Source organism: Oxyura jamaicensis, chromosome 18 (genome assembly GCF_011077185.1).
Source record: "Oxyura jamaicensis isolate SHBP4307 breed ruddy duck chromosome 18, BPBGC_Ojam_1.0, whole genome shotgun sequence".
Classification (NCBI taxonomy): Eukaryota; Metazoa; Chordata; class Aves; order Anseriformes; family Anatidae; genus Oxyura; species Oxyura jamaicensis.
In genome coordinates this window covers 6,209,738-6,224,492 of record NC_048910.1, presented here as the reverse complement: position 1 = coordinate 6,224,492, position 14,755 = coordinate 6,209,738, and the positions used below count along the sequence as shown (strand labels likewise).

At 66.1% G+C, this 14,755-nt stretch overlaps 2 protein-coding genes across 2 annotated transcripts in view; both read left to right on the top strand.

Annotated features, from left to right (window-relative positions):
- Positions 1 to 2,123, top strand: part of RAB37 (RAB37, member RAS oncogene family) — a 5,562-nt gene extending 3,439 nt beyond the window's left edge. Inside the window, exons 7-9 of the mRNA XM_035342720.1 lie at positions 330 to 510; positions 767 to 843; positions 912 to 2,123. Of these exons, the coding sequence (XP_035198611.1) occupies positions 330 to 510; positions 767 to 843; positions 912 to 1,017 (364 nt within the window). The 3' untranslated portion in view covers positions 1,018 to 2,123. The remainder of the gene's footprint in view (positions 1 to 329; positions 511 to 766; positions 844 to 911) is intronic.
- Positions 2,124 to 3,826: 1,703 nt separating this feature from the next.
- On the top strand, positions 3,827 to 12,889 carry SLC9A3R1 (SLC9A3 regulator 1). Its single transcript, XM_035342354.1, has 6 exons — positions 3,827 to 4,257; positions 9,831 to 9,989; positions 10,585 to 10,738; positions 11,156 to 11,196; positions 11,664 to 11,759; positions 11,842 to 12,889. Exons 1-6 carry the CDS (start codon positions 3,862 to 3,864, stop codon positions 12,004 to 12,006), a joined length of 1,011 nt encoding a protein of 336 aa, XP_035198245.1. The 5' UTR covers positions 3,827 to 3,861; the 3' UTR covers positions 12,007 to 12,889.
- Positions 12,890 to 14,755: the final 1,866 nt, after the last annotated feature.

Below are 14,755 nucleotides of genomic sequence, written 5' to 3'. Positions count from 1 at the left end.
GGTGCTCCAGTGTGGGTGCTCCTGGTACGGGTGCCCCTCTTTGGGTGCCCCTATATGGGCTGCCCAACCCGGTCCTGGGTGCACCCCTCGGATCCCAGCTGCCCAGCCAGGTCCCACGTCCTCTCCTCGGGTCCTGCTGGGTACCTGATGCCTGCCTGGGAACTGGATTGTCCCCGGGGCACGGGGTCCCCCTGGGCTGTGGGATGGTGCCGGGTACCAGAAGCCCCTCCAGGTCCCTGATGGCCCAGGTGCTGGATGCTCCCCCCTGTCCCCAGCTCCCAAGTGACCTGAAGCATCCTGGATGCCTCCGGGTACCGGGTGCTCAGCAGGTTCTCCCCTGGGCAATGGACATTCGTGGCTCCCCGAACCCCCCGGTTCCTGGGAGCCCCCTGCGCACCCACCTGCCCGCCTGCCGGATGCCCCCAGGTGGCTGACGCTCTCCCTTTTCCGCAGGCTGACGTGAGCAGCGAGCGGGCCGTGAGGACAGAGGACGGAGCCTCGCTGGCCAGGGTGAGCCGTGCCCGAGTCCGACCCAGCTGTGCCCCCCGCTGCCCCCGGCAGCACCCCAGGCATGGGTGCTTCATTTAGGGACCCCGATTGGCCGTGCCGCCCGCTCTGCGCGGTGCCCAGACCTGCGTGGCACGGGTGGCACGGCAGGGAGGGGACGGGAGCCTGTTCCCACACCCCGTCCAGCCAAACGGGGTGATTTGGGGGGGCAGGAGGGGGTCTGGGACTGGCCCCTGATGGGGCCGCGCTGCCCTTGCAGGAGTACGGGGTGCCCTTCATGGAGACGAGCGCCAAGACGGGGATGAACGTGGAGCTGGCCTTCCTCGCCATCGCTAAGTGAGTGCACGGGGCTGGGGGGGGAGCAGGGGGCGTCCCCGGGGTAACGGGGCCCTGCCTCTCCCCAGGGAGCTGAAGCAGCGAGCGCTGCAGCCGCCGGACGAGCCCCGCTTCCAGATCCACGACTACATCGAGGCGCAGCAGAAGAAATCCGGCTGCTGCGCCTTCGCCTGAGAGCGGCGGGCAGGGACCCGGGCGCAGGCAGGGCTGGGGCAGAGCGGGGCCCAATCCTGCCCCCAGCACCCACGGGCGTGCCAAAGCACAGGGTGCAGGAGGAGAGACGTTACCCCGGTCTGGCGTGGTGCTGAGCAGGGGCCGGATCCTGCCGCCCTGCGGGGTGGTGCCAGGGGCTCGCCGTGCGCCCCAACCACAGCGTGATGCCTGCCAGCCCGAGGGTCGTGGCGATGCCACCGTCACCCCAGCAGGACTCAGGAAACGGCCCCAGCACCCGGCCTCTCCCCTGCGGCCGTGCCCTCGCTGTGCTCCCATCCAGCTGGGAGGGCCGGATCCTGCCCCGCTTCCCTGCTGCTTCCCCCCGGGGAGCCACCGGACCCATCCCCGTGCCGGTGCCCGGCCCTGGCCTCGGCTCCTCATCGGCACTTCTGGGGTGTCCCCGCCTGCTCCCCGCCTGCTGCAGCTGGAGCCAGAGATTAAGGAGCCCCCGGAGCCCCCGGTGACTTCGGGCACACGCGGCAGTTTGGAAAACCTTCATTTTCCCCTCGTGCAGCTGTGGGGTTTGGAGGCTTTTAGTTTCTTTACTTAAGGGAAAAGCTTTTCCCATTTCAGCCCCTCCGGACCAAACCAGCTGCGGCCTCGCGCAGGCTGGGGATGGGGCTGAAGCGGCCCTTGGTGGGCTGGAAATCTTCTGCAGGTTCCCTGGGCCCGTGGTGGGCTGGGGGCACTCGTGCGTGTCCCAAAATGAGCTTGGCAGGCTGCGGGGTGTGGGCAGCGAGGCTCGGGCACCGCGGGGCTGCGGCTCCAGTGCTCAGCTTCGCTCAGCATCGCACCCCCCGGCACCCAGTGCCACGCAGGGCACCAGGATGGGGAATATTTGGGATGGGGAATATTTGGGATGGGGAGTGTTTGGGATGGGGAGTGTTTGGGGTGCTGCTGGAGGTGTCGAGGGCAGCCGCAGAGCTCACAGCCCCACTGCACGCGGGGGCTGCCGGGCACAGCACGCCGTCAGCACCCTCCCTGCCCCGGTGCCTCCTTCGCCCCCGCTGTCCTGCCGGGTCTCTTTGCAAGTTTACAGATTAAAGCTGGGTATTTTTGAGGCTTTGCATCCGCCTCGTTTTCTTTTTTCTCTGCCTGAGAAATCCCTGCCCGGGGCCTGCGACGTGGGAGGCTGCTGCGGCCGGGCTGCAGGGGAGCGGGACGGGGACCCCTGGGACCCCCGCGGCACCTCGGGGTGGGAGAAGCACCCGCGGCCCCCTCCTCCTCGCCAGGGCTCGGCCCGCGCATTTCAGCCAGTCCAAAGGTGAGAGGGGAGGAATAAGCACGGCCGGTTAAATTAAAACCAACCTCCTCCCCTGGCGCTCTCACGGTGCGGAGTCCAGCATTCCCCAAATAACTCCGGCTTCCCACCAATGGCATCGCCGCCGCCTCTTGGCTGAGGTCGGCAAAAAAATAAATGCCGGAGAGCTTCAACACCAACAGACGTCGGCTCTTCTCTGCTCCCCGCCCTCCGGCACGAGCTGTGCCAGCGGCCTGGGGCTGCTGGCGCTGGCAGGACGCGGCTGGGCTCTGTCGGTGCGCCCTGGGCTCCGCCGGGGACCCGAGCGCAGCGCCGGCTGTTTCCTCTCCCTCTGCCTTTCCTCCTTATCGGGGTTCCACGCTCGCAGCAGCCGTGCCAAGGCCGGGTTTTGTTTCCTGAATCAGAGGAGCATTCCCCCCAAAGCGCACCCCCTTCTCCCCGCCTCGGATGGGAAGAGCTGGGGGGGGGGGGGTTGCTGCTCGCAGCCCCTTCGCTACGGGGCCGTGCCTGGGCACGCCGAGCGCTTGGCCTGGTTTTCTCCTGCTGGTTTTCTCCCTGCCGTGGGATTCCTCCCGGCCGCGGTTCTCAGGGCCGAGCGGCAGCGGGGTGATGCTCAGCGGGGCGAGGAGACGGGTGGCCCCCCTGCTCCTCGGCTCGCCCGGCGCTGTCGGCTTCCCCCGGTGCTCCCCAGCCCCCTGCAGCCCCGTGGGGCCGGGACAGAGCCGCTCGGTCCCGCAGCGTGCTGCCCACTTGGCTGGGGCACAATTAATTATGCTTAATTAAGCGGCCCCGAGGACCTTTGGCCGGTCTGAACCCCGGCCGAGGTCCCACTTCCACAGCCACACGGGAGTTGGGGTGGCCCCGGGGGGGAGCGGGGCTGCAGCAGGGGGCAGGGGCAACCCCATGGGGGGCCGGGGCTGACCCCATGGGGGGAGTGGGGCTGCAGTGGGGAGCTGGGGTGGCCCCGGGGGGAACTGGGGGTGGCCCCACGGGGCAGATGGTGTGCAGAGGGGATTGGAGGCAACCCCACGAGGGAGCTGGGGTGACCCCACGGGGGACTGAGGCTGCAGCAGGGGGCAGGGGTGACCCCACGGGGAACCGGGAGCGCCCCCACGGGGGAATGGGGTTGCAGAGGGGGTCGGGGGCGACCCCACAGGGAACCTTGGGGGCCCCACGGGGGGGCTGGGGTGGCCCCACAGGGCAGCAGGGTTGCAGAGGGGGTCGGGGTGATCCCACAGGGAACCGGGGCGCCCCCACGGGGGACCCTGTCCCGCTGCCCCCCCTCCCCCAGCACCCGCGCCCTCGGGGCGCGCTACGGGGGCGGGGCCTCATTTCCATAACCACGCCCCCTCCGTTCTATCCCCATACCCCCGCCCACCCCCTCGCGCTATTTCCATAACCCCGCCCCCTATCTCCTAGTTGGGCTGCGGGCCCGCCCCCCTCTCCCTCCGATTGGCCGCCTCCCCTCGGCGGCCCCGCCCCTCGCTATAAAATCCGTCGGCGGGCGCGGGGCGGCGCAGAGCGGGCGCGGTGAAGGCGGCGCCATGAGCAGCGCCCCGACGGGGCCCGCGGCGCCGCGGCTCTGCTGCCTGGAGAAGGGCCCGGACGGTTACGGCTTCCACCTGCACGGCGAGAAGGGCAAGCCGGGCCAGTTCATCCGCCTGGTGGAAGCCGGCTCGCCGGCCGAGCGCTCCGGGCTGCGCGCCGGGGACCGCCTGCTGGAGGTGGACGGGGCGAACGTGGAGCGGGAGAGCCACCAGCAGGTGGTGGAGCGGATCCGGGCCGCCGCCGGCTCCGTCCGTCTCCTCGTCGTGCAGCCGCAGCAACCTGAGGAGCACTCGCAGAAGCCCCCGAGCCCCCCCGACGGCGGCGAGGCTCAGCGGGACCCCCCGACGGCGGAGCCCGCGGTGCAGGAGCGGAGCAGCGGCGGCAGCGAGCTGGTACCTTGGGGGGCAGCAGGGGGGCAGAAGGGGGGTGGGGGGGGCGCGGGCGACGTTTTTCACCCCCCGAGAAGTTTTTTCACCCCACCCCCCCTGGGCTGGGGGAGCCCCGGGCCGGTGGCGTCGCGGAGCCCGGCGGGGAGCGCTGCCGCCTGGCCGGCCTCGGTGCGCCGCTCGGCTGCTCGGTCCTCCCTTTGTTTGCTCGTTTTAAACGCGCTTACACCACGAACAGCCCGGCCCCGGCCGCGGAAGGAGGCAGGCAGCCGGGGCTGCCGCGTGTTCCCATGGTTTTTGCTCGCTGCTGGTTGATTTTGGGTTATTAAGGGCGTTTTGTGGATGTTGAGGGTGCACCGAGCTCTGCACCCCAGCGGGAGCAGCCCTGTCCTGGCACCCCCCCACCCCCCACCCCGACCTATCCTTGTGCTGCAGGATGAGCGAAACGGGGTCAACCCCCCCCGGGAAGCTGTGGGGGTGTGAGGCTGAGGACCACGAGTGGGCACAGCGGCACCTGGGGAGCTGCCGGCTCCGTCCCACCACCCTATGACCCCTGTAGGGCTGTGGTTTGGAAGCAGGGCTTTGCTTTGCTGCTGCCCACGGTGTTTGTGCGGGGGCTGAGCAGCTCTGCTCCCCCCGCCCCACCAGCAGCATCCGGCCCTGCTGTGTGTATTTGCCTTCAAAGCACCGGGGAGCCCCAGCCCGGGCTGTTGCGAGGTTTTTTGGGTGTTCACCAGCTCCAAAACGCAGCAAAAAGCCTCGGTTGAGAGAAGGTTTGGGGCTGTGGCTGCAGGAGCTGGCAGCAGCCACTCGTGTCCCGAGCGTGCCCGGTCTCTGAGCGCAGCGGGGATTGGGGGGGCCTGGAGTGGGGTCGGTGGGTCCCAAGGGATGGACAGCAAGTCAGGAATGTCGGCCTTAAGCAGCGCGTAGGAGTCAGCGGTTGCACAAACAAAGCGACGTAGAGGTGAGGAATTGAGAAATTTCTGACCTTTCCTGCCCGCAGCGGTTTCTAAGAGACGCTCGGGGCTGCCGGAGATAATACTGCTTTTTGTTTACCCGGTGAAAACGGGTGTTTGTTGTCCCAACAGAGATGGGGATGGGCTTCCCGGGAAGCGGGCAGGGCCAGCGCGGTGTCCCCGGGCTGGGGACAGTCCTGGGGATTGACACAGATGCCTGACCTCCCCTGATACCCCCGGTGCCAGCACGGCGCTTTGCTGCGGTCTGGGATGGGCACCGGCACAGGGTTGGTCCCGGGTGGACTTTGGTGCCTGGCCGAGCTGTTGTCCTGCGGGGTTTTGCTGATGATCAGGTGCTTTTACTCATCGTGTCTCCCGTTGGACTTTAGCTCGGTGCAGCTATGTGTTCCCCCAGCCCCGCTGGCACACGATGGGACACTCGTCTGGTCCCTGCCCGGCTAAGGCACCGCTCCGGCACCCCCTTGCCCGGCGATGGGGGTCTGGTGGCCAGGGGGGTGCAAATCTCTCCCATCTGGGGGAGCGGGGCAGGATGCTCTGGGTAGGAACACGCGGCCTCTGCGCCTGCAGCATCCTCCAGGCCAGGCTGTGCTCCCTCCCCGTGCAGGGGGCACGTGCCCGCCTCCCATATGTCGCGGTGCCAGTGCTCCCCCTGGGCTAGCGAGACCTTCTGTGCGTGCCTTCAGCCCAGACATCCCTCCACGAGCTGGAAAAAAATAAAAGGGCCTTATCTAACACAGCTTGGGCGAGCTCCCTGCTCTGCTTGTGGGGCTGAGGGCGCTTCGAGGACGTGCGGCTCCCCAAGGGGCTGGGACCCTGGCACCGTTGGCCAGAGAAGGGAGACGGCTGTGGGATGCTGGAGGTGTCCCAAGGCTGGGGATCAGCTCGGGGTGACCGAAGGCTTGGGGTCAGCTCGGGGTGCAGCCTCACCGTTAGCACCGACGGTTTCTCTCTGCACAGGAGCAGGAAGTCGGTGGCGCTGGTGACAGTGGCTGACACTGCTGCTCGCCCGCAGCCCCAGACGGTTTCTCAACAGGTAGTAGGAAAAAACCTTGTGGCCGGGGGGAGGGCAGGGCCTGGCCCCAAGCTGGTGAAAAACCAAAGGTTTGGAGACGTTGCCTCGGTTGGGCGCTCACCCTGCTCCCGGCTGTGCTGGGAAGCCGTCCCGTGGGATGCTGAGCACGCCGTGTGCCTGTCCTGCGGCCCCCGAGCCCTTCCCTTCCCCGCGGCAGCCGTGGGGATTCTCCCAGCGCCGGTCCCGGCGGGGAGCGGGAGGTTTGCATGTGTCAGAGTCCTGTTTGCTTTGTTGGGCTGGACTTGCCTTTATTTGCTTAGCAAGCCCGGAGACGCTCGCTGCCAGGAGAGCTGGCTGTCAGGCTTCCCGCACGGCACCGCTCTCCCCCCGAGGATTTAAACCCTCCCGTGTCGAGGCAGGATCTGTCCCCGCTTGCCCTCCACGACCCCCCCATAGCAGGGGCCACCCCCACAGCTCCCTGCCCTGCAGCTGGATGTGGGCTGAACGCAGCTGCACCCCTACAAAGGCGGGCTCCAGGGGCACCCACGAGGGGCTGGGAGCCGGCAGCAGCACACCCACGCTGGGGCGAGGGCAGTTTTGCATCCCCGGGGCCGGTGCCAGGTGGCCGAACACGGCTCCGGCCCCTTCGTAGGGCAGGGAACCGTCCCCGGTGCTCAGCTGGGGGTGGTGGCAGCTTGTCGTGTCCTCCCCCCGCGTGGGTTTCCGGAGGCTCCAGCTGCTCGGGGAGCATCTTGAGAAAGTTTCTTGCAGACCGCAGGGTGCTCAAGGAGCACCGGCAGCTGCCAACCGCTGCCCTGGCACGGGCTGGGGCTGCCGTCACCAGGGCAAGGCTTCTGCTGCCGAATGCAAGCCCTGCCCAGTTCCCTCGGCTTCTCTCTTGCATTTTCAGTCCTCAATTATTAAATTTAGTGCTCGCTTCCCCCTGTGAGACCCGGCTGAGCCTCCCAGAGCTGGGTTTTTGGGGAACTGGGGTTGGAGACGGGGGCAGCTCCCAGCTGGGAGCATTGCGCTGGGGTAGCTGGAGTTTGACTAGGAAGTGAATTAAATTTCCTCCCGAGCCAGCAGTGTTTGGGAGCGGGAGTGGGCTGCATGAAAAGCAGCTCCAGTCCAGCGCTACGTGACGGGGATGCTGCAAGAGGCTGCTTTGCATCCCCTTTGTATGAGGCCCGAATGTGTGTGCCAGATTTCAGGACCCGTGTGAATTTGCTGGCCTGGGCGTCCTCAGAGCCAGCGTGTTTCTCTTTGAGTAACCCCAAAACGCAGCTGCTCGGGGCCGCCTACGGGCTCGGTGCTTCTCGCAGGGCTGCAGGGAGCTTCCTGGAAGCTGGGCCTTCAAAGCTGCCCTGAGATCTGTTAGCAGGCCGGGAGCACAGCGGGTGTTTGGGTTCACAGTCCCCCTGGGATGGGGAGGATCTGCCCCAAATCCCCTCCCCGGGGCTGGGTGTTCCAGTCCCACGCAGGCTCTGGGAGCAATGCGGGTGTCCCTTTGGCAAAGGGGGGCTGTGCCCTGCCTGGGGACCCCCCTGTGGCCGTGGATGGGACCCCGGTGGCTGCGTGTCCGGTGCTGAGCCCGGCTGCACCCAGAGCCATCCCTGCGGGAGGTGCAGCAGAGCTCGTGATGAGGCTGATGGCTAATCCATCCCCGAGTGCAGCACAAGGGCTGCTGGTACTTGAGGACAAGGAAGCTTAGAGAAATTAGGGCCACTTCCATTATCCTCCTGCCCAGCTCCCGTTGCAGTTGCACTACAGGATCCTGCCCCCAGCGGGGCTGCCCTGTACCCTGGGTGCCCACCCCAAACCCTCTCGCCCTTGGCCCTGGCTGCTCCTGCCTTTGCTGGCCGTGTTTTAGGGCTCAGTGCCTGGCCAGTGGAGCCGAGCAGCTGCGTCCCCCCTGTCCCGAGGTGCCAATGCTCTGCTCTCCAAATCCTCCTCCTCGCCCGGGAGCGCTGCCAGTGCCCGCTCGCGGTGTGCTCCCTCGGGCTTTGTCCCGAGCTATCGGCGTGGAGCAACCCCGCGGCTCTGCCAAGGGCGGCGAATCCCAAACCCGGGCAGTGGCAGGAACAAGAAGCAGCACTGCTTCCTCCACGCTCCGCCACCTCGTGCCTTTTGGACAGGGATCCCCACCCCGCTGCTGCAATCCCACCTGCTCTGGGGCGGCTGCGAGCATCGCCAGGGGCTCCCATGGCTGGGGCAGGATGCAGGCACCGCTGGCTCCTTCTGGCTGCTGGCACGTCCCCCCGTCACCTTCGGTCCCCCGCGGGCCCAGCTGGGCATTGGTGAGCCGTGACAGCCAGCCTTGGCCCCGCAGGAAGGCGTCGTGCAAGAGGAGCGGGGTTATCGCGGCAGCAGGGCTGTCACCCAGGCTGGGCTGAGCCGGGGCCTGTCGTAAACGTGTCACCCGCACGGGCTGCGGCTCCCTGTGACCGTCCTTGGTGCTGGCCCCAAGGACCGAGGCTGGAGGGAGCTTCGCGGCACCACGTGGATGTTCTGGGTGCAGAGCAGCACGGGGTGAATACATCAGGGGAAATTCCTGCCGTGCACACACACGTCCCTGGGGTGTTGCGGGTACAAGAGGAGAAGAGGTGGTATCACCAAGCAATAAAAGCCCTCGTGGGGAATGTTGTGGGGACTCCAGCACGGCTCGGCTGCTGGGGAATCCCTACCCAAGATCAGGAGGTAACGATCAAGACGGTATCAGCAACCCCAGACAGGTTTTGTATGTTAAAGCTATATATATACTTAGCAACGTTCTCTCTGTGTAAATAAATAAAAGTTGTCTGTGGTTGCTGGAACCGGACCGGTCCTGGCCGCACTGTGTGCAGGAAGCCACCTCCGTGTCACCCTGTTCCTCAAATAGTTCCCAGCCGTCCCGCAGGGCAGCCAGTGCAGCTCACGTCCAGCACGCCGCCGCGCTGTTCCTGTTTTCCCCTTGCTTGGGGTTAGCAGTAGGGACCCCCAGCATTAAAGGGTTTCACCTGGGAGTGGGTGGCTGCCCGGCTTGGTTTCCCCGGGACGGGGCAGGTCGGGGAGCATCGTGGGCGGGCTGGGAGGTGCCTCCCAGGGAGGCGAACGTCCCACGTGCCACCACCCCAGTCCGGCAGGTTTGGGGTTTTGCAATCGCTGAGGGTCGTGGCCGGGCATTGGGGTGCACCTCGGCACCGGGGTGCTGTGGGTGCTGCTCCCTGCCCCAGTCCCCGGGGAGCAGCAGCTCTACGTGTCCCTTCCTTGCAGGGTGCTGGGGGAACGGGGAGGGTCCCTGCGGGTTCCTGGGTGGGGTGGGATGTGGGTGCCTGCCACCAGCCCAAACTGCTTCCTCCTCCACCTGCAGCTGGCCATCGCAACCCTGATCCCAAAAGGCAGGGCCTGGTCTCAGGATGCACGTAATAACAGCCTGCCGTGATGTTTCACCGCAATTAGCGTGCCCTGTGCCCAATTAACTAGGGCCAGGGTTCATAGGGTGTTTCAGGACCCGGTGTCCCAGCTCTGGGTGCAGGTCCATGGCCCGGCCCACGGGGGGAAGGGGCTGGGAGCGGCTGTCCCACGGCTGTCCCCTCGCTGTCCCCTCGCAGGAGCTGCGTCCCCGGCTGTGCCACATAAAGAAGGGCCCCAACGGCTACGGCTTCAACCTGCACAGCGACAAGAGCCGCCCGGGGCAGTACATACGTGCCGTGGACCCCGACTCACCGGCCGAGGCAGCGGGGCTGCGTCCCCAGGACCGCATCGTCGAGGTGGGTGACGGGGCTGGGGGTGCCTGTGCTCCCCGAAACTCCCCAAAGCTCAGGACGGCACCGATGGGGCCGCTCAGCGTGGCGGTGCCCGGGAGCTGCCCTTCTGGGGCACGGTGACTCAGGGCAGAGCCGTTCCCACCCAGGGGCGCAGCCGAGCCCTGATTCACCCCCTGGGAGATAAGCTGCTGTCACCCAGGTTGTCACTGTCACCCACACGGGGCACGGCTCTCCCTGGGCTGTCCCAGGGTGGGACGGGCTGGGCAGGGCATCAGTGCTAAGGGTGCTCGGTGGCCCTGCACCCTGTGGGTCCTGGGCTGTGTGCCCCAGGGTGGGGATGAAGCTTTGGGCACCTTGGGGACAACACGGAGGAGCTGGGGCTTTGCCCCATCCTGGCACGTGCCCCATGCTCCTGCCAGCACGGCCGGTACAATCTCGTGCTAATCGCTCTGAGAAAATCTGCTTTTAATGAGGTTTTCCTGCCCGCTAATCCCCGCACATCTCTGGACATTGGTGGGGGGCTGTGGCGGGGCCGTGCCCGGTGCCAGGAGGAGCAATGTCCCCGGTGCCCGCGGTGACGGCGCGGTGACGCCCGCAGGTGAACGGGGCCTCGGTGGAGGGCAAGCAGCACGCGAGCGTGGTGGCCGCCATCAAGGAGGGCGGCGACGAGACCAAGCTGCTGGTGGTGGATGTCCTCACGGACGAGTTCTTCAAGAAGTGCAAGGTGGTGCCCTCGGAGGCGCACCTGGCAGGTGGGTCTGGTGCCATGGCTGCGGTGTCACCTCGTCCCCAGGCCCTGGGGCTCTGCTTGGGGGGAGCCCTCGAGCACTGGGAGGGGGGGTTTTGTTCAGAGCAGCCCCATTTTTCCACCCCCGTGCTCGGATAAAGGCCTCGTGGGTGGCACGTGGCCGTGGGGCGTGCGGTGAGGAGGGTTTATGGCCCTGCCGGTTACTCTTTGACAGATTTTATGGCTCAGGGAGGGCGCGTGGGCGCTCTTCGCTCTCCTCAGCTCGGCCTTGGCCCCCTCCCCGCCCCGTGGGGCGGCCGCTGGCAGGATTTGGGGGTGGGGGGTGCTCGGGGGTGCGGGGCTGGGTGCGAGGGGTGGCTCAGGGGGGGTGGGAGAGGGCAGGACGAGCCCATCCGTCAGCACCCGTGTCCTCTCTCCACAGGTCCCCTGCCAGAACCTATTGCCAACGGTGATATAGAGAAGGTAAGAGCCTTTTAGAATTCTTTATTTTTTAAATCCCACTTCTGCCAAGCTCTGGGCACGGTTTAGGTGTCCCTCCATCCTCTGCCCATGGGTGGGTGATGCCCCCAGGGGCTGCTGGTGCCCCCCAGGGACAGGGTCGCTCGTGGGGCTGAGCAAAGCCTCATGTCTGTCCTCGTGATGCTGTGTGGCCAGGGGCCCTTGTGCTGCAGGGAAGTAGCAGCCAGTCCTGCAGCCTTCCTCCTCCTCCTCCTCATCCTGCAGCAGCCGGGCAGCCAGGCCAGCCTTTAATCCTCCCAGCCCCACTCGGGCAGCACTGGAGGTATTTATTAGGCTGGAGCTCTCAGCGGATTACGAGCTGGGAGGAAGGATTTCAGTCAGCTCCCCTCCACCCCCAGGACCTGCAACAGCCCTGGGGCGATTCCCAAACCCCATTCCCACTTTTTCACCCTTGCTCTGCTCCCCCCCAGGAGAACGGCGGAGAGCTGCGCTCAAACTCGGTGTCCGAGAGGTCCCCCAGCCCCGTGCTGGCCACATCGCCCGACAGCCCCGAGACCCGCAGCGAGGTAGGGATGGGAGCAGAAGAGGGGGGGGGTACCGGGGCAAGAAGCCCCCCACCATGGTGCTGAGCATCCTCTCGTCCCGCAGCCCGGCGCGCCGGAGGGGGACAAGCGCAGCTCGGCATCCGGCTCCCTCCTGGACCTCGACATCCCGCTGGCCGTGGCCAAGGAGCGGGCCCACCAGAAGCGCACCAGCAAGCGGGCGCCCCAGATGGACTGGAGCAAGAAAAATGAACTGTTCAGCAACCTGTGAAATGGCCTCGGGGCAGGGGTGAGGGCTGCCGACCCCCCCTGTCCTCTCTGTGCCCCCCCCCCCCCCGGCCTCTCCTTCATCCCTCTTGTCCCTGCTGCCCCGCCGTGGAGGATGGGCTTTGGTGGCCAGTGAGCGTCCCCGGGAGGGTGAGTGGAGGGGGGCTGGGGGTACCCCCCGCTTCCAGCCTGGCCCCTGGGTGCTTCCCCAGCCCTGGCTTGAAGTTCTGTGCCCCTGGGTAGGTGTAAAGGGGAGATTTGGGGGGGGTCAGTGACTTGGGGTGGCCAGGTTTGATGCCCAACGCTTCTGGTCCCCTCTACCAGCTCTTCTCCCACCCAAATCCCCTTCCTGTTCCTGGGGCCCCCCCCCCCCCCCCATATCCTTTTTTTCTTCCAAACCTGAGGCTTTTGGTGACCTCTGCCCAGCCCTGGACCACGCGATTCCTCCAAGGTCGGTGCTCTTCCCCCCTGCCTGGCAGTGTCCGTCCACGATGACCCCGTCCCTTCACCCCAGACCCCTGCAGTCACCCTTGGAGGGACAGGGACGTCCCGTGGCACCTTGCCCCGGGGCTGTTTTGGGAGAAAAGAGGGTGTCCGGAGCAAGCAATAATCACCTCCTGTGCTACCGCTCCCTCCTGGAGGCAGAGATGATCGGGGTTTGCATCTTACACTGTTTAATTTAAAGGGTTCTCAATAGCCTGTCTTTTTTTTTTCCCCCTCCCGAATAAGAGGTTTTCCAATCACACTGTTTATTTTTTTTAAAAAACAACATATTTCGTGGAAATTCTTCCTGTGGATGTTTTGTTTCCGTGTTTCGCGGTCGGGTGCCGTGCTGTCGAGCTCGAGCGAAATTCTGTTGACTGGAATAAATCTTCCTGACTTCACGAGCCCAGCTGCAGGAGAAATCCTTTCGGAGCTGCGAGTCCCCAGCCCCAGGACTCAGCGCCGTGGGGGTCCTGGGTGACGGAGTGTGGGTGTCCCCGTGTCGCCTTGTGGGGTCGTTGCGCATGGGGGGGTCCTGCAATGGGGCTGGGGCTGCCTATCTGGGGAATGCTTTGGATGCCTTTGTGGGTTTTATTTTAAATTTCCAGCCACAGAGTGCCTCCAAGATGCTTTGGCACAGCCTGGTTCTCTGATTTCATGCCCCCCTGGGGGGTGTGAGGCTGTGATGGACCCACATTGTGTCCAGTTTGGGTGCTGAACTGGGGGGATTGGGAGGGCCGGGCTGGTCCCAGCACGGGTTAATGCCTCGGGGGGATTAACGGGCTTAAATCCCACGGAGGGGGGGCAGTGCCAGGCTGCCCTGCTCTAATCTGCCCGAGGGATGTGGCGGCTGGGTGGGAGGGGGGCAGCCCCAAACCACCCCCAGCCCCTCCAGTGGGGTTTGGGGTGAGCCTGAGCCTCCATGTGGGCAGGAGGAGGGCAGGGGGCTGCTTGTTCCGGGTGGGACTTTGGGGGGGATTCCCTGGGGGGGGGTCTGACCCCTTCCTCAGGAGGATGGAGCCTGCAGGTGACAGTGTGGGGCTGATGTCCCGGGGCTATTTTTAAGCCCTGTGCAGCTTACCAGGTCGGGGCTAAGCCCTCCTGCAGCGGGAGGGCACGGGGGGCTCAGCAGTGACCGCTCTGGGGAGGGGATGGTGGCTTCAGGAGGTGCCCCGTTTGTGCCAGCCAGCGCCTCCAAGGCTGGGACCCCCCCTTGGGACCCCACGGTGGTGCTGCAAGGCTCGGGCAATCCTGGGAGCCTCCGGTATATATGGGTTTTCTGAAAAATCAGCACTTTTGCAGACTTATCTGAGCTGTGAAATCCTGTGGGCACAGGGGGGTGGATGTACCAGGATGACAGGAGGTGTGGGGGACTCAAGAGCGTCTTGGAGGACTGGGGGGGACTTGCCAGGGGGAAGCTGTCCCAGGGGGTTTGGTGAGGGGGGGTGGAAGGGACAGGGTGTCTGGGCTTCCTCTCTGTGCTCTCATTTCACATGCCAAGCCCCAAGACCAGCTCCTGTATGCTTGTGCCATGCCCAGGTGATGCAGTGCCCCCAGGTCTACAGGGGATGTGCAGGCTGCCCCCCCCCCCCCCCAGGACCTGGGGGAGGTATCCTTTCGACCTGCCCCATCCTCCGAAGTGATGTTTCCTCCTGGAGGCGATGCTGTGGGTTGGGGACACCCTTGGGGGACAGGGGCAGGCCTGGGGGGCACCTGGTGGGTCCCGGGAGCATCTCCTGCCGGCGGCCCTGTGCCATGCATCGCCTCTTCTCCTGATCGGAGCAGCCTGGGGGCCGGTTCTCACGTGGGGGGGCTCAGGGACAGACCCAACCTTGTTTCGGGTTGCCAGGGTGAAGGCTTTGCCCGGGCTCGGCGTTGCCTGGGCACCAGGGATGCCAGGCAGGGAGCTTGCCGGTGCCGGAGCAACCGCGGGAGCGCAGCAGCACCCGCGGCTCCGGTGGCTGCCTGGGCGACCAGGAACCAGCACATCCCTGTGCCGGGCTAGGCTGGGTGATGGGAGAAGGGTGAGTGCTTATCCTGTCCCTTCCAGGCACTGCTGAGCACACCCCAGCTTGGGGAGAGCCGGAGAAGTGGCCAAGGGGGCTTCTGGATGGAGGTGAGGCTGTAGGAGATGGGGGCCTGGCACGGCGAGGTGAGAGCAGGGGGAGATCCAGTGTGGTGCTGGTGGGCTGGGAGCTGGTGGTAGGGGGTTTGGGGACAGTGGGGTGCTTGTCACCAGGTCCCCGACCATCCCAGACCCTAGACCCAGA